Below are 22,898 nucleotides of genomic sequence, written 5' to 3'. Positions count from 1 at the left end.
CGATGGGGAGAGTGTGACTGATTCAGGAAAATGAGGGTTCACCAAGAAAAAAACGCACGGTCATAGGAAAAAGTGAAAAACTTGTTTAAGAATAAACATGACATTTTCAGTTATCACCCAGGGAGTGTTTCTTCTACACACAAGAACAGGGCTGGGGGAGGGGAGGTGAGGAGCCTGTTTCTTTTGCTATTCTGGACGAGCCAGGCCTCTCCTGATACCCAAATTCCGTCATGAGTGACGTGAGAGCACGCCACTCATCTTAGTATCCAAATTACACTGTGAAATAGGCAAAGTTAAATAAGCCCCTACTAACTATAAAAGCTCCCCGGATTCAACAAAGTTCATTTTACAGGAGGGATTATTTTATAAACAGTGCCTGCCACTGTCTACAGGAAGGCAGCATGAAGTTCATTCCAGGTCACCTCAATATTTAATAATTTTGGAGATCGCAATTGGATTACTAGATAGGACTAGTGTTTTCTTACTTTTCTTCTGATACATGCACATTTGGATCATTCTGCGTCCAGGTGGAAATGAAAGAATAAAATGCTAACACTCAAATCAAGTTTTAAATCAAGCAGTTCTCAACACAGGTCCTAACTGATTAAAAATGACCACCTCAAAGTTATATTCAGGAGAAAAGGTGCTTTCCAGTTTGTCACCCTGTGTGTCCTATGAAGAAAGATGTGCAGGTGATTTTTTTTTAAGTTCTGCAGTCTGGGACAAATATCTGAAATGCTGCAATGGGGGTAGTTATCTTGGCAGTAGAAGGCCAGCTTTATAATTATTCGGTTTAAATAGAATTCCAGGCTTAAGAATTCTTACCAGTTCACAGACTTGCCACAGGCTTTCCTAAAATTACAGGTATTGATAAATACCCTTTTAACATTTTTTCCAAAATAATAAATAAGGAAATCTTAATGCTGGTGCTAAATGAGTAATACTGACAATTACTGAAAAATGGTACCTGCCCCTGACCTCTCCTGGTAGGGTTGGGTAGGATCTGATTGAAAAGCACTGAGAAAATCTAGTCTGTGGATAAACACGAATGCCATATATGAGCCTCTCTGCAGTTACTCTACATTTTTTACTCAGCTTATACTGAATGAAACAGCTAAAGAAAACTGATTATTATAAAGGGTAAACAATGGTAAGAAGTGAGCTCTCCGATCATTTATAAAAGACCATGAACATCTTGGCTAAAAAGGAGTCCAAAGGTTTTCAAAACTTCCAAAACACCACAAAATGGCCTACTGATACTGTAGTATGAACCAGCGGACCATATTTTAAAACACAAACCACTGAAATACTAGACAAGTGACATTTTGCAAACTGAAATAATCTCACCACTAGTACCCACTGAGGCCTGAGTTTGCACAATGATTGGATTTCCAACGTGTTCAAACGCAGAGATGAATCTGACTTAACAACAGAAAACAACATGAAAGACTTCTGCCAATGGTTCTGGAAACATGAGTGCCTGTTTTACTTTGTTTTTCTACTGCTGAGTAGGTGACACAGAGCACTGAAGCTGGGAAAGGGCTACGGGAAGTTGGGGAGCAGTGAGAGGACACGGGGAGCAACAGGAAACTAGAGCCGAGAATGCAGCCAGGAAGAATGAGAACACAAAAGGAACTGGAAAAAATGAGATAAACAGGGAAAACAGGAAAAGCAGGCTGGGAGAGCAGAAAACCATGTGGTGTGGTGTGCTGTGGGACCCCCAGGTCTCCGTGGGAGGGGCTGGGGGTGTCAAGCAAGTCCAGCAGGGTGGTCCTGGGGAGTGGTTTGCGGGTTTGGCATGAAGCTGACTTGGCCCACTGGGGAGGGCACTACTGGTAATCACAGGATGTGGGGGTAACAAGCCCCCCCAAGCCACCATCAGGCGCCCCCGCAGGGAACCAGGAAACCAAAGAAAAACTGGAGAGAGATGCTGAAGACTCAATAACAGTGGTTCATGGTTTAAAAGTGTCACGAGGTGTCCATCACTTCCTTTGCTGTTTGAAGACGATCTATTCTACAGGAATTACAATACAACCCTCACCACCTAAGGAGTTTCACGTAAAGAAGAGAAGCAAAAAAGACTTTTATAAGGTCTGACCCCTTCTGCACCAGGCCCCTGAGGATTTTATAATGTGGGTCTAGGGACATCATGGCTCAATCACTTTTGGGGCCTGAGGGCTTTTGCAGAAGGCACTACTAGATGATCCCAAGCCTTTGGGTACTATTTTTGGAAGAAATCAAGCAACTTATTATATTTAAATTAGTGACAGCAACACAAGTAAGGTTTTTTAAAAAATGGCCCATAAGTAAGTATTTCACGTGGCACATTTTCTGTCTTTGGTGGAGCACTTAAGGTCTAGATTTAAAGTTTTTGTTTTTTTTTTTAATAAAAATACTAAAGGTTTCCTCAGGACATCTGTGGTAGGCAGAATACTGGCATCCCCAGGACCACGTCCTCATCCCCAGAACCTGTGACAGTGCTACGTTACATGGCAAAGGAGAATGCAGCGTGCCAATCAGCTGACCTTAGAACAGGGAGATTATCCTGGACTATCTGGGCGGGCCCCGTGGAATCCCAAGGGTCCTTACAAGTACGAGAAGAATCAATCAGAGGGAGGAAAGGCACAGGGAGCTGCACCGTTGCTGACTCTGAAGATGGAGGAAGGGGTCACGGGCCAGGAAACGCAGGCAGCCTCTAGGACGTCAAGGCAAAGAAATGGATTCTCCCCTAGAGCCTCCATAAGGGAACGCCGCCCCACTGACGTCCCGGCCTCAGGCCCGTGTCAGGGTTCTGACCTCTAGAACTGTATGATGATACATTTGTGTTAAGCTGCTCAATGTGTGGTAATGTGTGACAGCGGCAATAGAAAATTAATAACATCCAACTTCTTCACAGCAAAGTGGTCCTGAACACTAACTCCATAATTTTTTTTTTTTTATAACCAAGGGATAAGCATTCCACGCTGGTCATTCTAAATTCTATAAAAAGGAACGCCTCAGATCAACCAGGTTGAAGTGATACACCAGTTTGGTACAGGAACGAACACGGCCCAGAGAGTGGCAGCTGCTCCGAACTGCACACTCCTGGCAATCAATTTCCTGCTACTTAGTGACGGGTTGTCACACATCAGATTATCAAATGTTAACACATGTTACTAACCCCGGCCAGATTTAGCTAAGGGCTAAAGGGAAAAATGTTGTCAGCTTTTGTTCTATTTACCCGAAAAAACTGACCAGTCAGGGTAAATGGTTATTTGCAAGGCCTGTCTATGAAGAGACGATTCAAGAAATTCAACCTCAAAGATCATTCTTGTAAGTAAAGCTGATCACGTCAGTAGCCCTGTCCTGAGAAGGCCATTAGAACCTCTGCAGTGTCCATAACATGGTAGTTATATCAATATTCATTTCTCCACAAAGCAAAGACAGAATATAGATGACCTCAGCGAAAAAGACATACTTAAATTTCTGAGGCTAAGTGGAAAAACCAGTATTTTCACTTTGCAGCATTGCTATATCATACTAGGTTGAAAACCAGAGAATAGGCATTATTCAAACAGTAATTGTAATAGGATTAAATAAAGATCTAAGTCGAGCGTATTATGAAATACTTAGCTCTAGTTCATGGTAGCATGAGATGTTGCTTATTATTATGAGAAGGAATGACCTGAACTCAAGAGAATTTATCATCAAGGGGTGGCCTTCTGGCCTTGATGATAATCTGATGAAAAAGGTTCAGCCCCTAATTCTGTCTCCAAGCAGCTGGGACGTGTGGGTGAATCGCCCTGGTGTGTTGACAGACAACATACACCAAGGCTTTGGAGGAAACAGGAAGAAAACAGACACAAGTCTGTGAACTGGATAGTGACCATATTGCTTATATGTCTAAAACAGAATCTGCTCACAGGGCTAAGAAAAACAAGTGAAGGAAAGCTACTAAAAAACTAGCATAAACTTAGCTATTTTAAGACTAAAGAGAAGCTCAGGCACTGCATACGAGCATGCAGACGTGAGCCCATGGCAGGCAGGAGAGTGGACTTGAAGAGTCAGTGAGACCAGAGCACCCATCGGGTTAGGGGCAGGACTTGCTGACGTTCAAACTGGAATTTCCAGGGTTGGCTAAGAGGGGATGTAACTGATGGCAGAAATGCACAGAACACTGCACGAGAGGCTTCCTATGCTATTGGTCCAAACACGGTCCTTCCCCCACACCCTGTCCAGAGCCTCCCCCTTCTTTTGAAGCTCTATCAGACCTATCAAGTGTTGTCTCATGTATACCCTTTTGGGTTGGAAAAATTATTTTCCTTTCAATTCATTGCCAAGACTGTATTAACAAAAACAAAGATCAAAGTTAAGAAAAACACAAAATTAAAAAGAAACCTTATTTACTGCTAAGGTTAAGGTCTGCATCTTAAACATTATTCAAAGTATTTCACAAGGAGCTACGTGAATGTTGGGGGTGAGGTGGGCACTCAAGAGATGGACGCCTCACACCCCCAAGAACACGGACAGGCTGTCGGCTTTCTCTGGAAAAAACATACCGGTATTATGAAACGTGAACTCGCTAAAACGCATGGCCAGTGCGCGGAAGGTTTGTGTTAGCGGACCCTGAACACCTAGGCTCTGACAAAAGCCCATCCTCTCTTCCCCACCTGCTGTTCAGCGAGCCTCTTCTGGATCTCTTGATCATCACAGACATCATAAACCACAGGCTTAGAGAGCTCAGACTCGATCCGAGCCAACCAGGTGCGAAGGTTGCTCATGTTTTTGTCTAACTGCTGAATAAAAGCGAAGGTCTCCTTCAGCTTCTTCACCCTAAACATATTTGCAGGAAGAAAGAGGTGGAAAACAAAAGCACAATGTTTAGTGGTGAGAAGAATGCACCCACAAGTGTGCTGGAGGGTAAAAAGTAATTATCATTGGTTATTGATTTCATAGCAGGGACAATGCTCACATCACCAGATATGAGTTTTTACAGAATATGGGACAATTTACAAAATTGCTGTTCTGGTCGATTTTCAAATGGACTAAGTTAATCTACCCATGCAACTATGAAGTCCCATCATTCTCAGGGTGAGATCCCCTGGGATCCAGAACATCTTTCTCGGGCTCCAGAGGCAACAGGCGATGCCATTTCTTTCTTTCCAGGTTAAGATCACCACCCGTGACTTCTGTCCACTTTCTGTCTTGGGTATCACCAAGTTCCCTGTGACCCTCCCTGATGGGCAAAGATGTTACATTCCTGGCTCACTGGTGGTATCTGGCTTGTGATGCTTCTCATAGGACTCTCTTCTTGAGCAAGTACAGAGCATGTGCCAAAGCCCACCACGTCCAGCCTGAGGGGCTGGGGGTGGACACGTGGAACCAGCCTATCCCGGGGCAGCTGTCTCAGCCAAAAAGAGAAGGGTGGCCACGTCATCTGCAAGCACAGTTCCAGCTCCATCTGCCTGACCAATCTGTCTGGCTCAGCGTGGCGTGGACTCAGACTAAGACACTCGGCATCAGAGTACACGGAAAGCTCACAGGCATGTCAAAGTGCCGTCAAGGGGAAATGATGCAGGGGCTGAGGGAAAGTGGTCTCCGTACAGATCCCGAAAGAAAATGTGAAAATCCTCAAGTAAGAGTGAATGAAGTCTTGTTCCGGTGATCTGTGGGCTTTTCAGTAATCCCAGAGACTTAAAGTGATGGTTACAAAGGAAAATTCCCACTTATCGATACTCACGTTAGGAGGTGCTATCAGAACGGCATCCGTGGTACAGGAAAGAGAGATTGGGGCACTGACCCTAACTCACAGGAAGCGCCCCGCCCGCCCCAGCACCCGCATCTCGTCCTTGACTGTGAACAGCTTCCTGCTGCCCACCGTGCCCTCCGCCCAGCTTTTAGTTCTGTAGCTGAAGTGTACAGCAAGTCTGGTCCTCACTCCACGTCTTCCACCGTCCTCGTCCTACCCCAACATACCAGTTTAACCCCCTGACCTTTCTAGTTCCTCAAGCAGTCAGTGACCTCTCTGCGTGCAGCCCTGCACTCTGCAGCGCGGCTCCCCTCCCTTCTCCTGCAGCTTCTACCACTGTTCTCTCCGAGATGAGCTGGAGGCCCCGGCCCACGTGCTCCCGCAGCCAAGGGGCTCTCGGGCGCTGTGTGTGTCTGCATCCCTCATCCAGTGTGCCCATCCGGACAGAGCCCGCACTGGCCAGGCTGCACGGGGCTCCCCCTGCATGCACGACGCTCCCAAGACTGCCTGGTGGCCAGGAGGCGTCGACAAACATTTGCTGAATGAATAAATGTGTGTAATAATCCACTCCATGTGATTATTTAATAAAACCACAGAGTTGTGTTTATTATTTAAGTAAACCAGACAGTTGTGCATATTTTTTATTTTTATTATCATTTTTTTGCACCCTACTATTGCCCATATCAACCTTGGGGAATGACTTCTAGCTCCAGCTTTATTTCCAGTTAGTTTTATAATTTAGGGAAAATCTTTCTACCTCAGCCCCTCATCTGTAGCAGGCCCCTCAGGTCCCTCCAGCTTCAGGGAGGTGGTAGCATCCAGACGACATTCAGGCCAGTGCTCTGGAAGTGAGCAGACCCAGATCTAAGCCCCATTGTACCATCTATAAGCGAGGAACCTAATGTTCCTGATTCCCAGTTTCCTTGTTAATCTGCAAATTATCCACCTTGTAGGGGGTTGTAAGACAGAAACAAGAGGATGCACATAATAAAGCCTTTGGCATAGAGTAGCGCTCACTATAATACTAGTTCCTATCACTGCTAACTGGGATCACACGCTGCTACAACAATGCCTCATTTATATAGCATTGGCCCTCACATAGTCCTTTTACAAATATTTTATCCTCAACACCAGAGGCAGGCAAGTTTGGAAGGAGGCCGTGGAGCCTGGTGATGAGGAGCACAGACCTCCTGGTCAGGGTCTGGGTCTGCATCCTGAATCTACTTAATCTCATCTGTAAGATGGTGTCAACAGTGGTAACATCCTTCACTGGGTGGCTGAGAGAGCAGAATGAGATATACGTGCATGAAAGGTATTTGGCATAGTGCCTGACAGAGATAAACGCCCAGAAATTGTGGCCATGATGATTTTAAGACAGTAGATTTTTCAAACTACATTCTTATGGCAGATACCACAAGAAGTCTCCTTCAAAGCCACAGGATGATTTATTAAAAAGAAAGTAACAGAATCCAGGGCCAGGCCTGGATGCAGCTATAACCTAGATCCTTCCTTTGTTCCCCTGGCTTTAGAATTATACCTGCCTCACTCCAATATCTTGTCACCCTGACTGCTCAGGGAACAGAAAGAACACTCCAGGCAATGCTAGAGCAGTGGTGAACCCTGGGCCCCACAGGACAAAGTCTTCCATGCAGGCTGCAAGGGGCTATCCTCCTGGGAGGCTCTGGCTGGAGAAGCCCCACCCTGAGAGCTTCCTGTAGATGCAGAGAGGCTCTCAGGCCAGCAGCCTCTGCACAGCCCTCCTGCTTCCGGCTTCCCCATCCCTCCCCCTCTCTCCTCCCAGAATGGCAGCCCCCACTGCTTCACCACACCTGACCCTATTCCATCATAAGGATCTCAGCCTCTTTATTCTGAAACGAGAGCTAGTATGCAACTTTTTAAATGAAGAGAGCTAGCAAGTAATAAAACAACCTGGATGCAAACATACTGAGATTCAGGGACTTCCCTGGTGGTGCAGTGGTTAAGAATCCACCTGCAATGGAGGGGAAATGGGTTCGATCCTTGGGCCAGGAAGATCCCACATGCCTCGGAGCAAATAAGCCCATGTGCCACATTCACTGAGCCTGCACCCTAGAGTCCTCGTGCCACAACTACTGAGCCCACATACCACAACTACTGAAGCCTGAATGCTCTAGGGCCTGTGTGCCACAACTGCTGAGCCCACATGCTGCAACTACTGAAGCCTGCACACCTAGAGTCTGTGCTCTGTAACAAGAGAAGCCACTGCACTGAGGAGCCCGCACATCCCAACGAAGAGTAGCCCCCGCTCGCCACAACCAGAGAAAAGCCCGCACGCAGCAACAAAGACCCAAACAAACAAAAACCTCCAAAACATAGCTAAGATGCAGTGATCCTGAATCCTGTTAATCCTGAGGGGTGAGGTGTGCAATAAGCAGTGGGGTGGGTGTGTTTGGAGAAAGTGGACAAATAATTAGCTTGGCTTCCCCAGGACTATGGCACTCCAGGCCAGTGGTGTCCAAAATGTGGAGCTCAAGACAAACCAATGAGGTATGGGAAGAAAATATTAGACTTTGTATGGTTATCCCATTCTTTTAAAATTTCTACACTGGGTATATTTTATAATTCACAAACTGTATTACTAAAATGGAACATCTACAGAACATGCTGACATCTATATGTGCCAGGCCTGTTGTGGTTTATATATAAGTTAGCAACTCATTTAATCCATACACTGATGCTGTGAAATCAGTATAGTAACATCCCCATCTGACAGATGAGGTAACTGAGGCAGTGAGATTAAATAATTTGCCACAGTAACATGGTCATTCGGTGGCAGAGGAAGGATTCCAACCTGGGCAATCTGGTCAGAGCTGCTATTCTTAAGCACTTTTCTCATGGCATCCTATATAAACCTGCACGTGATAACGTGCACATACGGGGGTGGGCGGGGGGGGGGGTGCACAGGATGGTTTCCATCACTGTCAAGGAATATGATCAGGAATCTAGCCTCACGGCTCCAGGACGCACTGGAGGGCTGCATTCTGGGTGCCTGCTTTGCCCCTCCGTGATTTCCCTTCAATACACATTTAACCAGTCGCTTTGTCGTGGGTCCCGTGCAGGTCCTGAGGATTTGAAGATAACTTATTCCCAGAGGTCATGATCTAATTTAGATCTAATTTAGACACTATAATATTACAGGAAGTGCTCAATAAATATCTTCTGAATGAGCAAGTGACATTCACACATCCCCTCAAATTTGTCTTTTTCATAAAAAGCGGTGGTCATGTTACATTTTTAAGGAAAGGGGTAAAGGTCAGCACCTCCGAGCCGTCTCCCCACAACTGGCTGCTACACTTCAAGCCACACAGGCTCCTAGACCTTGGTTCCATATTAAAAATAAGCACGCACATCACACGCATGCTTAGGGCAAAAAAAGAGGAAGGGAGGGTAGGAGGGAAAGAAAAGAAGCTACAAAACATTCATCCAGTCAGGACTTAACCTGCTTTTATGTCCCAACCTCTGACCGTGGGTGAAATATCCCCAAATGCCCAGTGATAGAAATAAATATTGTTCCTCAGATAATCATGTTACAGCTTACTCTGGGAACCATCAGATGTCCTGCTGACTCTGTATCGTTCTATTCTGCGCAGACACTCATCTAATTATCTAATCATCACCTTTCCCAGGTCAGGAAGTACCTGTCAATTGCCAGCCCAGGCAACTGAGCTCCTAGTTAGGCCTTGTTAATATTGCTCTTGAAAAATTTTAAATCTCAAGTGAATACTGGAAAGCCGTTCAGAGACCAGACTGTTGGCACAGGGAAGCAAGCACCATTCTGCACTGCATCAACCACCAGGCAGCTGAGCTAGTTCACCGTCTCCGCACTGGCCCATGCTCCACCCAGGTGCGCCTGACTACTACTGATCGTACATGGATTTCAGCAAATCATATTTCTCCAGGAAAAATAAGCATGATTCCCTGAGCTGAATTCCAGTTCTGAGGACTGGAAAACCAAAATATTTAGGTGCAAAAGAGGAGGTTTTTCACCTGTATGGACCACCGGAAGACCCGAATAAAATGAAAACATTTTTATATGATACCAAACAAAATAAGGAGGTTGCCAAAGAGTATACAAATTAGAAGTTCTTTTGTGGGTAGAAATGCAGAAAATAACCAAGGTAAATAAAGTTTTTCCTTTATCTTCATCTAGCGATGGATGGGATTTTAATACTTATGAACCCTGTTCTCTCTCCAAAACAAAAATCAAGCCAGGTTAATATCACTTCATGAATCAGGCCTAATCTTACAACATGTGAGGGAGGCTTTAAATATCAAATTCATGTATATGGAAGAGTCTACATTTCAGTCCTATTCCCTCCACGCTAAAGGGTCTACAGTTAAATTATTAAGGCCCTAGACCAGCGTAAGTTAAAAAATTCCCATGCCAATGTGGACAGCATAACTGAAAAAGGAAAACTGAGGTGGCTGAGTATCTGAATTTGTATTAAAACAAATAGATACTCAGACCTGTGGGCAGCTGTCAGTTGCTAAAAACATTGTACAAATTCTGCAGGATTGCATCTTTGTATATGACTAAACATCTTTGTAGTAAGATAATCAATTACTCCAGGATCCTGAAGCCCTAATTTGAGGGCACCGACATGACAATACCTTTGAGCTAATCACCTCTTTGAAGCATTTATGTCGCTGGAGGACTTCCATTTTCCACACAGCATAATCACTTCTCTCCCCTGCTTGTCAAAGGCTGGCTGCAAGACACCACACGCACGCTGACACTGGGAAAGAACCCATCCCCCGATGGCCGGGCACACACACTCCACAGCCACCATCTCCTCGATAATTTCTTTTGTAACCAACATGGAAGCGCGAGAAAGCGAGACGCACAGAGACAGCAGCCGCCCCTCCCGGATGTGGAGCTGAGGACCGAAGTGGCACTTACTGTTGATGAGAAAAAACCATTCCTTAGACTGAGCGAAACCTCCACGTTCCTGGCTGCACCTCCACCTCCCGGGGACGAAGCGGCCCCTCCCCCGCGCGGCGGCCTCTCCATTCACCCGTTCAGCATCTTCCACAGGCCGCCCTCCCGCAGGCTCCTGTGGGCACGGCTCACTCGCCGCCGCTACAGAGCGGTGCCCGTGGGCAAGGAAGAGACCTGCTTCTCCGCTAACTGCAATTTTTAATCTCAGTTTTCTCCCTTCCAATAAACAGATATCTCCAGCCCTTGCCTCTCTCTCACACACGCAGTCTTTGTTCTGACGCTACAGGATTGCAATGCTGGGGGAAGAAAGTCCCAGTGTTATCTTGGCTATGGGTTATTTATGAAGTGGCTATAAACCCAGGGAAGAAACATTTAGATTTGGGGCATGGAAAAGAGGATTTCTGTTCTCATCAAATTAAATGTCTCTGTTTCAGGTTTAAAAGCAATGGTGAAATTTGAAGCCCCCAGTCCAATAAGAATGGCTTCCTCCTTTCCTCCTAAAGAAGAAATTTCCCCAGGAGGTTTTCTGCCCTGCCTTTTCAGTCTTGTGCATCCTGGCTTAGGAGGAGCAGAGTTTATTTAGTCCATGTCTTTGCTTTTGGGCAAAAAAAAAAAAAAATCCATCTTATAGTATAAATGGAGTTCAACACTTTGCAGAGGAAGAAACTTTGCAGTTTTCCTTGCTAGTTCCTCCTAGGGCTTATCATCATGGGAGGATCTGAAAATGCCTCCACATCCCTAACCACGATTCTCTACGTGATCCTGAGTGGCTCTGCTCAGCACAGCACCCTTGGTTTGTGTCCAATCCCTTTTAGGCTCAGTCTCAGCCTTATTTGGCGATGCAATGATACCAACCATTTCTCACGGGTCCCTAAAGCCCGACATTATTACATCCCCATCTTGAAACACACCAAGCACATTCTAGACCAGTGAAATTAGGAGTACAGATTTGGAAGTAGTTCTCCCCAGAGGCAGCATCTAACGTGGGTCCGCTGTCACTGGGGACCCCTAAGGCTCACAGATGCTGGACGTGCTCTTGATTGCTCCCTGACCCTGTGATGGCCACTGTCTCCTTGGGGAAGCGCCCCAACCCTCAGGAAAGCATTTCTGCAGGGCCCGGGAGCAGCAGCCACCTGCTCCAAAGGTGGAACGGTGGGGCTGCTGGGATGGAAAAAGGAAAGGGGGGAGGCCGACCTCACATCTGGCTCTCCCTGCACTAAAAATCTCTAAGTCCTTCCAGTCCCACTGGATTAGGCAACCTGCTAAGAGCAGAGCAAGTCAACTTTATGACTAGCAGCATTGTTTGGTCTTCCAAAGTAACCTTGAGAAAATACAGATAAAAGGAGAGCAATGAAAAATGTATCAGTTTAAAAAAGCACACATCTCTCTGCCCATTCTTCAAGGGATAAAGAAACAATAACACAGTTGCCATGGTAATAACTGCTGAGCTTAAATGGCATTTTAATTGCTACTATTATAAAGCAGGTGGGCTTTTCAAGTTGGTAGGTAAAATGTGAAAATTATGCTTAGTTAAAAAGTTTTTTCATGGACTTGATCCTTCTGATAGCGAGAGAGCTATCTAGTCGAAATAGGAAGGGACCATAAGGTAGTACGTCTGAGTGCATCCCTCCTTCATAACACTAGCTTAAGGATGCCAAGTCTATTAAATGATGCTACCACCAAAGAGAAATTAGGAGAAAGGTAACAACATTCATGACACTTTTTTTCAGAAAAAAAAAAAAGTTCCCGTTTTCCTTTTTCCATAATGAACATTTAGTAAATACAGATAAAAAGAAAATTAAAATCACCGATGATGCCAACACCAACAGATACCAATGTAAACACGCTGGGGGATGTCTTTCCACTCAACTGCCTCATCTCTTTTAGGCACTGAAAGCTTTGACCAGATCATCCTCACAGGCTGCTAGAAAGAGTCTTTAAAAAGAGCCCCCGAACCTCATGTCTCTGAAGGGGCTCTGCTAAGATGAACAGCCAGATAGTCACCCACTGAGGACACAGGGACCCTGCTTCAGGGGGAAAAGCAAAGGCTTTGATTAATGAAAGGGGGAGTGGGTTCTGGGAAACAAAAGGAGATGAATTTTTAAGGAGTTCAACTACTGGGATTTTGAAATCAAGGGTACATACAGGTGGGGTTATATGTCGAGCTGAAGCTTTCTTAGGCATCAGTCCAGTTGATGGCTGAGACCCTCTTTCCAGAGCTTTAGTCTGTGTGGCTGAGGCAAGTCAACTTTGCATCCTTTGGTCCAACACCTAACATCCTGTGCCTAAATTATTCTTATTAATACGTAACCTAGCTGCCTCCAAAACACAGATCACACACATCGGTCATTCTGAAAAACGACTTCTGTAATTTAGCCATCTCTCCTGCATTCAGGTTTCGCTGGGTCACTTTTCAGACATTATTTAAGAAAACATGGGCATGGGCTTCCTAGGTGGCGCAGCGGCTGAGAACCCGCCTGCCAATGCAGGGGACACAGGATGGATCCCTGCTCCAGGAAGATCCCACATGCCGCGGAGCAACGAAGCCCGTGCGCCACAACTATTGAGCCTGCGCTCTAGAGCCTGTGAGCCACAACTATTGAGCCCATGTGCTGCAACTACTGAAGCCCACGCGCCTGGAGCCCGTGCCGCGCAACAAGAGAAGCCACGGCAATGAGGAGCCCGCACGCCACAATGAAGAGTAGCCCGCTCTCACGGCAACTAAAGAACGCCCGCGCACAGCAAAAAAAGACCCAACACAGCCAATAAATTAAACAAATAAATTTATAAAAAAAAAAAAAAAGAAAACATGGGCAAGAGGAGGAGCCAACAGCTACAATTAAAAAAAAAAGTTAATTCTTCCAAAAAAGAGGGGATATGTGTATATGTGTATATATATACGTATATGTATAGCTGATTCATTTTGCTGTACAATAGAAACTAACACAACATTGTAAAGCAGCTACACTCCAATAAAAGTTAATTAAAAAATGTTAATATAGGAAGCAGCCTTTAAAAAAAGTTAACACTTCATTTAATCTGTCAATAAGCATAGTAGGATATAACTAAGATTTGTCATCAAATCAGACTGGGTTCTAGAATAATCACACCATTCATCAGAAAAAATATTACGTTGGCCAAAAAGTTTGTCCGGGTTTTTCTGTACAATCTTACTGAGAAACCCGAACGAACTTTTTGGCCAACTCAATATACAGTGCTTCAAATGGCCTTTCTGTGGAAGAAATTAACAGCATGTTTTCTAAGAGTTTAGATGTCACAAATGCAAGAAGCTGCCCAAGGGCCCACGAGGAATGCTAAAAGCTCCTGCAGCAGCTCTGATGGAGAGCCAGTTCTGTGAATTTTAGTCCCCACATCAGAGCCTTATGTGACCTTATGTGAGAAAATCAGCACCAAGACTGACTTAGGCACCCCGGCCCCCTTGATTATTTGGTTATTTCAGGAGATGTGCCCTTTAGACTCTTTGCTTTAAGGATTTTACAGAAGCTGAGAAACACTTTGCAAGCAAAGGAAAAACAGTGGTTTGGGCCTAAGCCCCCTGCCCCTCCCCCCAGCACACCGCCATCCTGCCCTGCACCGGAGGCCGCCACATACGTGTACGGACGGACCCACTGGCCTGGTGCTTTTTCATCCAGAATCTTGTCCATAGTTTATCAACAAGGAGACAGGTTTGGCTGACAGGGTGCAAGCCTTGGTTACCGTAAGCGGCAAGTCCACCGTGTCACCGCACTCTGCTGCTTGCTCTAGCGCTGTTGGCGATACGTGGGCACTTGTGAGAAGTGCACACTCTTGGCCCTACCCAGACCTACGGAATCGGAAGCTCTGGAGGTGCGGTCCAGCCATCCACGTTCTCAGGAGCCCTCCAGGGATTCTGATGAATGTTTAAGTTTGAGAACCACTGCTCTAGAGTAAACAGTAAAGTCTATATTGAGTTCTAGATTTTAGAAAAATTCTGATAAACCACCTTTAAAAGTCTCAAAGGAGCCAAGTGCTCTTCTGATGCGTGGTGCATGGGGACAGAAAGCCCTCGACTCTGTCCCACCCTGTGCAGAATTGCTTTTGCCCTTGGCTCCGTTATTTACCCTCTCTGAACTGTAGCGCCCTCCGTAAAATGGAGAATACTGACCTTGTGGGGTTCCTGCAAGAATGAAATGAAATAATATACAGGAGCTTGGCATTTAATAAAAATAAATAAATAAACACACTATCCACCCCATAATGGAGCCTGCTACCTGAAATGACCAGTAAATTTAATGTGCATTAAACTAACCTTGTCCTCCAGGTTTTGTCAGTTCTTTTGAAATTTACCTCTATTTTGCTGAGAATGAACCCAAAACAACAGGCCTCTTTTCATTTTTTTCCTAGGGAATTAAACCTGATTTATTGAGGTTGTAGACCTCTGACCACCATTCCCAGCTTTGAAATTAAAGGCTGTAGTTAAAATCCTGAAGTCATTGAAGCTGTATACCTGTGTAGGGTCTCCCTTCAAATCTTAATTATTTTTAACAAGAGATGCGATCCCCTGCCACAGCAGTGAAGCCGCAGAACACTGTGAGCAAGACAGGAACGGTTAAATGGTGCCCAGAATTCTTTGGGCAAATGAGGCCATATAGTGTACCCTGCAGGGTTACAGGTTCTGGTGGGCGTGGTTCAAATTCTGCAGCCTGTGCTCTCCTGCTTTTCTGATAGCGATGTGACTGAGTGTCAGCAATCCAACAAGGAGCTGATTCTACATGAAGCCAATTTATGGCAGGTGCATGCTTGCTGCCTCAACCCACAGATTCACCTGGAGTGTAAAGCCAACTAAGAGTTTCCTAGACTGTCAGTCATCTGTCTCACCCTGGCCTTAAGAGGTATTCCTTCCCTAGTCCCTCAGTTTTGAAGGGGTTAGGTTTTCAATGTGTTATACTCATTTCAATGTAACAAACCAGAAGGGCCTGGATTAGCAGGGAGGCAGCACAGCTGTCTGAGCTGAAGTCCTGACTGCCTCGTGTGCTGACTGTGTAACCGCGGGCAAGTTACTTAACTTCAGTGCCTCAGTTTCCTCATTGTAAAATGGGATAATGGTATCTACCCTTTCAGAATTACAGTCAAGGTTACGTGAAATCATACATAAAAAACACATTGTTAAGAATATACCCAGCAGCCAATATATTTGCTATTGTTTCAACTCCTTATTCTGCCAATGGCTCCTTCCAAAAAGACCACTGAAATTTCACTTGCTGTTTTTCTCTCTTTCCCACCAAGGAACTGGCCAAAGACAGGCAGTTAGAGAAGAGGGGGGAAAGCAAGCAGCCTGTAAAACCCTGAAGTGATATAACCAAAGCACAAATGAGTGAGAAGAAATCATCACTCTACTCCTCAGGAAGCAGAATCCAGACCCTGCTCCCGACCGATCTAAGAACAGGTATGATGTCCTCACGCCCTTGATGAGTGCCAGGTGCCCAAGAAGACTCAGGAGATAAAGGCACTGACGACAAGGACATACCCGACACGATTTACCCAACAGAAATGATCACATTCTCATGCCCTGGAACATTCACTCATTTCAACAAATATCTGAAGCACCGTTCTAAGCGCGGGAAATACGATAGTCAAAGACATTGCTCTCATGGAAGAAAGACCTCTCACTGTTAGACATAAGCAAGGGAAGCCTCTTCCACTCAAAAAACGTGCTACCTAGTTTTAAAGTCTTCTTAGGGAAAGACAAGAACCACTCGACAAAGGCTGGCTCCCACGTGCTGGTCCCAGGCCAAATTCAAGACACGTGTCATTGGTCCCCAGAGCGGCCTCTGATGTAATCAGTGCTATAAGACACATTTTGCAGATTCAGAAACTGAGGCTTAGAAATGTTAAATCACTACTCAAGTTTCCACGGTAAGTGGAAGGTAGGTAAAGTCAGGTAAAGTCAGGACTGGCTCAAAATCTGTGGTCTTAATCCTTGCTTGGGTTACCACCATGGATTTCCACAGTGTTTTTTCTTCCCCCCCAGCTGGCAGTAGAGAGAAGCTGAATTCAGCCCAGCTTATGCTGCCAGCCAAATCACCCTAATATTTATCTTCAGCAGTCCCTCCCTTCGAAAAAACTGTGAGACTCAGACTTTATTTGGGAGGCCAAGTCTTTAGCTGAGATTTAAGCTCTTCAAAGACTTAGCCCCAACCTAGCTTTCTAAAAGCTTCACCTCCTGCACCTGCGCTTCTGACAATTTCCTGAACAGTTTCTATTCTGCACCCCCCTATACCTTTTTGCTTATAACATACATTTCTCCCTCTCTGCCACCAGTAGCACTCAAATCCCAACCCCTTATTCAGGATCATCTGGGAACTCTGCTCTTCTCTCAGGTGTTCCCAATCCCCACCCCCACTCCAGGAAGATGAGATCTGAGCTCTCAGGCCACTTGGCTTTACGGCTGCTCGCACGTCTGCTCCCATTAATGTAACTGACCCATCTTACTTTTGGTCTGTGATTCTCAGAGCACTTAGCCTGGTGCCTCTGCTGACTGAACCAGGTTCATCTACGGTTTACAGTAAACAATGAGGTAAAGGAAATGCCAAATTATTAACTGTATTTTATTTTCACATGAATTAGGCTAGGTTTAAATAAGAGTTGGTCCTTAAGGAGGTATTATTTAGCAATTCTAACACTGCCTTAGGACTCGCGTGTACTCCCCGATTCTTCATTTACCTTGCAGGATTCTCCAGTACAGTCCATGTTATCTGTGCTCAAAATTTCTGAGCACCCTGTTATGTAAAAGACTCGCTTGGCCAGTGGAAACAAAGCTGCCTGGATGGCCCCAAAGCCAAATGACTGCTCTCTGTGTGCCAGGTTATAACTGGAAAACACTTTGGTCAGGGTCTGTCTTTGGACAGAGAATTTGAAGACAGAAGACATTAAAAGCTTTGAGTGGCATTGTCATCATTATTTTGTGAGGGTAGGTAAGACGATCAGCCCTGTGTCTGATAAGCACTGGACAGCCTTGAGTTATAGTCACAGCTGTGCCTCCTGAGTCCACACCGTAGGACCAGATGCCCACTGGGCACCTGGCACACCCAGCAAACCTGCAGAGAAGCCTGCCTTGAGCGTGCCCAGCCCCTGTGGTGGTGGTGATGGGGGGGCAGTCAGGGACCTCCAGAAGCAGCCCCCAGAAATCAGGCCTATGCCCTGACCTACCTGCACTTGCCACACACAAGCAGGAACACGCAGGCACGATTTCAGCTGAGGGACACGCAAGTCCTACGGCAGTGCTAGAATTGCTACATAATACCTCCTTAAGGACCAACTCTCATTTAAACCTAGTCTAACTCATGTGACATTTTAAGCTAAAGAAAAAAAATTAAAATGAGAGATACTAAAATATAATCTTCCTATAATGCTGAAATAAGAGCGTCCATTCATTTTTACCAAGCTTTGCCTTTATCTCTAAGTTTATAAACCTGCTGGGTTACCTCAGAGGAAGATGGGGCTCAGTTTCTAGATCTGTGAAATAACTACTGTACCTAGGGAGTAGGAACCCATTTTTAGGCCATTTCTTACCTTGATCCAATGACATCAAAAAGATGTTGCCAACGGTCGTTAATTTTGTTGAGCTTGTCATCGATCTCAGCGGCTCTTGTCTTGTTGCTGGCCTTGATCAACCGCTCACCCATTTGCTTTAATTGTAACTTGTTTTCACTAAACAAATTTATTTCTTCCATGCAGTCCTGGCACAGGCACCAAAACACAAAGCCGGAATCACTACTGAAAATTCATTTCTTTGCCAGCTACAAACACATTGTGCCTCTTGAAATTTTTAAAAAAAATAAAAACACTTCTCACACCTGTTAATGCAACTCCTCAGTGAGCAGCTAAAAAGTCAAAGCCACTCAGCGCACGTGCAATATATAAGGCGCTAGTTACTCTCTTAATTCAAAAGCCCTGGTTTCCCTCACAGTTCTTCTAACCCACTTGGGAGCTGAGGACGACTGAATATACCCAAATTAGCTTAATATACCAGCAAGCATTTTGCTGAGGTTTAACTCAGCGGCACGTGGGGTGACTGCAGCAAGGCTCTTTCTTCCCTTCCCCGTGGGACTCAGTGACCATTTCACACTTATGAGCCCCACAGCTGTGGACCTTTCTTCTTTGGCCGGGGAGCTCCTTGACAATACAAGTAGGGAAACCATAAGTCACCTGGGATGTGAACTGAAGCTTCAGGGGACGTGAGCCCCTTCTCCGGCCAGACTTCCTAACCAAGAGAAAGCAGCCCCCCTCAGTACACAGCACCGTGCCCACCTAGAACGGTCCCACCTTTCCCATCTCATTGGAAACGTGCCTACAGCATTCTACAGCTCTGAGCCTGGGAGTGAGGAGGGCAGAGAACACGGTGGTGGTCAGAGCCGTATCCATCTGGGGACTCCTGCTTACCTTCTGCAGCTTTTCGATCATTTCTTCAATACTGATGTCTGCTGTCTGCAGAACTTTGTTTTCCATCTGAACCAGCCATGCACACAGCTCTTTATTTTTTTCATTGAACACAATCCACGAATTGAGTCTATCTTCTATCTCCTGTTTGCGTACAGCCACCTGGAAGTGAAAATGCATGTGGCAGCTGAGTTCAGGGAGGAAGGAAAGACTTCCCCTTCCCTTCCCCCCATCAAAAGGACTATGAATTCCATTCATTTTAATCAGTGCTCCTATACACTTAAGTTACGTTTTTGCCAAGACCTAAGGTTTAACTTCAACAGAAGATTCTTACACTTTTGATAAACGCGATGAAAAGCAATAACAACAACAAAAGCTTGTACCTGAAGCGTAACTGACCAAAATGACTCAGTTTTATCCAATGCATATCTATTATTACCGAGTTATATCAAAAATTAGGAACAGGAAGCTTAGACAAATGCATTTTAAGCATCACCCAAATGTCTTCTGTTCCTTATTCCTTCAGTATACATTTACTACTTGCTACATGCTAATTTATAACTTTATGACCCCAATCCTTTCTTTTTTAAAAGTGATCAAGTCCTTATTCTTACTTAAGGCCAATGTCCTACCTATTTAATTAAAAAACTATCATCTTGATCACAATATAAATTTAATGCATGTAATGCAAATGGACCCTCCAAATTAAAGTCATTTAAATGTTTGGTATATTTCCAAAACAAAGCAAAATAAAATAAAAAACAATGCACATCACTCCTATAATCCACCTTCCCGAGATGCACTATGGCTTTAGGTGGAAACCATGGGAATGGAACCAAATACTGGTCTGCAGCAAGCAGGCTGACCCCCAAACCCCAATGCTTCGTTACGATAAGCAATCCCTAAGCTGACATCAGCAAGGGGTCTTCCTCCTTACAGGGTTCAAGTTTATTACTTAAATAAATATAAATTTAAAGAATGCAAATCAGCCTCTCTAAATGTATAAAAGTATTCCCAGGTCTTAGAAATCCTTAGAATCTTAGAGATAAAAGGGTTCTAAGAGTTCTTTCAGTTAATTTCCCACTTGACAAATGAGGAAATCAAGGTTGAATTAACTCCTAGAGATTTCTCTGCTATGAATAACAACAACAAACAAAAAAACCCTCTGTTCTTTTCAGAATGTGGCAAGAGTATCTAATGCTTGTACATCTACCCACCAAATGTGTTAAGAAGGCTCTAAAAACTATCCCCAAAACACCAAGTTTTGTGTTTGTTTTTCAGAGCATCTATTTATCTCAGCTTTTAAAAACCCTGATATTTTGCACAGCGTCACTCCGTCTGGTTTCAGGAGGCAACAATTAGAAACATCTGGGTCGCTGTCTGCTGCTTCCTTAACTTTCAGGTACCTTTCACATATTCTAAATATCTTCTTTTACATAAAATTTGAATAAAAATTCTAAAAGGACATTTAAAATTACGGGTATATTGTGGATATTAAATACTAAAATAAAGAAAACATTTTTATTTTAACAAAATGCATTCAAAACTGGGAATTTCAACTTTTAAGTACATCTCTTCTTAATTCACAAAAACGAGATTAAGGACTTACTTTTCTTAGAATTAAGTGTTCTTAAACATCTACTTGAACCCTTTAACTCCACCCTGATCCTGTTACAGACATGCACTGTATAACCTTAACCACAATCCCAGTCCTTAATGAGGAGACGTAATCTGCTGAGATACTAGGTGCAGGAGCTGATCATTTCTTTCAGAGTTGTGAAGGCCAGCTACTTGAAATAAACACTGGGTTGCATGCGAATGAAGAGTTCTCAGATCAAATGCGCCCGAGCCTGGCACTAAGTACGGCTCCTGCTGTTTGTTGGGCTCAGAACAGATACTGCAGAGATACTGCTCTCAGGCCAGCCAGACCTCTTTGCTGAAGTCCTGATTCTAGGACACAACTGGTACTTGTCATCTACACAAGGCAGAGAGCAGAGTGCACACAGCTTGCTCAAGGCTGCAGTTCTCCCCTCCCTCTACCCCGACTTAAGGTGATTTTTAAAAAAGCTCATTAAAAGTGTGCAAAGTTCCAGCATTGAGCGCTGGAGAAACAAAGGGTCAAATCTGTTAAACCATGTTGCTGCCTTCTAAAGGAACAGCGGCCGGCCTGGGCTCCAGCTGTAAAGGGCCTCCCGGTTCAATGAAATTAAGCTCCTTTCTACTTTGTCTGGCCTACGGAGACGTTTCAATAAACTTCAGAATAGCCATACCCTGCAGTTAACTGACTTACTCTTAAGCAGAGGTCCTCCCATTGTCTGTGCAAATGCTCTATTTGCTCTTTCAAAACCATCACGTCCTCCACAAGAATGTGCTGGGTTAGGTTGGTCTTCATAGCGTGAAGCTCTTTCAAGTTCTGAGTCCAGTTAGCCAAAGACTTCTCTAGTTCCTGCATTTAAACACAAGAAAGAAAGGGAAAAAAAGAGAAAAAACTCTTCAACTCAAGCTGCTGTTGTTTCCAAACCTGTAGGCTAATCCTTTGATTGGACTCTGGGGGAGGGGAGGCCAGGAAAGGGGGCGGGACCTTCTGAATGAGAAACGGCCCAGGGCCAGCGTCTGCAGCTGTGGTTGGCCAATTCCTCACCACCTACTTTCTCAAAGGAAAACTCTTTTCTACCTTTATTTCCACCTCCTCAGGTATTTCAGACTTTTATATACTTAGTTCTATGTTAAACTCAAGTAGGTCTTTACCTTTATTTAGAGGAAAGTATTTTTGGAGTCTAGCAACAATTTCCTTCTCACATACACACACATTTTAATCCTGAAACTGTGTTACAGAATGCTGTATAAAATGAGATTTCCCATTTTTCAAACACCTTAAGAAATGCACTGTTGCTATGTGGCAATCACATAACAACAGCTTCTGTTCAGAGGGAATTATTTTGGTTAACTTTCAAAAATAATGAATATAATTGAAGAAAAAAAGATAAATTGTTCCCTAATAATTGCCAGAGATGGGTTAGCAGGAAATTTCCTCCTGGCTCTGAAAACTTTTTTTTTTTAAGCGAAATATTGGTCAAATTAAAACGTTTTTGAATTCCAGGAGTTACTCAAGATAATTACTTTCACAACAGAGAAGGTAAAATGAAACAGCCTCAGCACTCAAGAGACCTCCAGATTTTTATTGTGCTTCCAATTCTTTCTATTTTGGCACATTTTAAGAGTCTCTATTCATACCTGTCTATAGAAATCTGAAAGAAGATAGTATTTCATTTACATCAGGAATCATTCTGTCGGACTTCCCTGGTGGCGCAGGGAACACGGTTCAAGCCCTGGTCTGGGAAGATCCCACAAGCTGTGGAACAACTAAGCCCACGCACCACAACTACTGAGCCCAAGTGCCACAACTACTAAAGCCCGTGCACCTAGAGCCCATGCTCTGTAACAAGAGAAGCCACTGCAATGAGAAGTCCACACACCACAACGAAGAGTAATGCCTGATCTTTGCAACTAAAGAAAGCCTATGTGCAGCAATGAAGACCCAACACAATCAAAAAAGAAAAAAAAGAAATCAGTCTGAGGGGTGGCAACAATAAAAATGTGTTAATTCTGATAGATTTTTTCAGAGTTTTAAAAGCTACATTGGCATGATTTCATAACTTGCCAACAAACATTTACATTTAATAAAATGGTTCAGAGAATTCTTTTCAAAGGTTGCATGGAGATGAAGAAATAACATCTTTATCAGGAGAAATCATGACTTAAAAATTTTCTTTT

At 44.4% G+C, this 22,898-nt stretch overlaps 1 protein-coding gene across 1 annotated transcript in view; it reads right to left on the bottom strand.

The window, feature by feature from the left end:
* Positions 1–22,898, bottom strand: part of SYNE2 (spectrin repeat containing nuclear envelope protein 2) — a 307,058-nt gene that overhangs the window by 18,019 nt on the left and 266,141 nt on the right. Inside the window, exons 97-100 of the mRNA XM_057730439.1 lie at positions 21,415–21,570; positions 19,128–19,286; positions 18,258–18,424; positions 4,650–4,812 (exon numbers count right to left, since the gene is read on the bottom strand). Of these exons, the coding sequence (XP_057586422.1) occupies positions 4,650–4,812; positions 18,258–18,424; positions 19,128–19,286; positions 21,415–21,570 (645 nt within the window). The remainder of the gene's footprint in view (positions 1–4,649; positions 4,813–18,257; positions 18,425–19,127; positions 19,287–21,414; positions 21,571–22,898) is intronic.

Source organism: Hippopotamus amphibius, chromosome 4, assembly GCF_030028045.1.
Source record: "Hippopotamus amphibius kiboko isolate mHipAmp2 chromosome 4, mHipAmp2.hap2, whole genome shotgun sequence".
Taxonomy (NCBI): domain Eukaryota; kingdom Metazoa; phylum Chordata; class Mammalia; order Artiodactyla; family Hippopotamidae; genus Hippopotamus; species Hippopotamus amphibius.
This window is presented reverse-complemented; position numbering and strand designations above follow the sequence as displayed.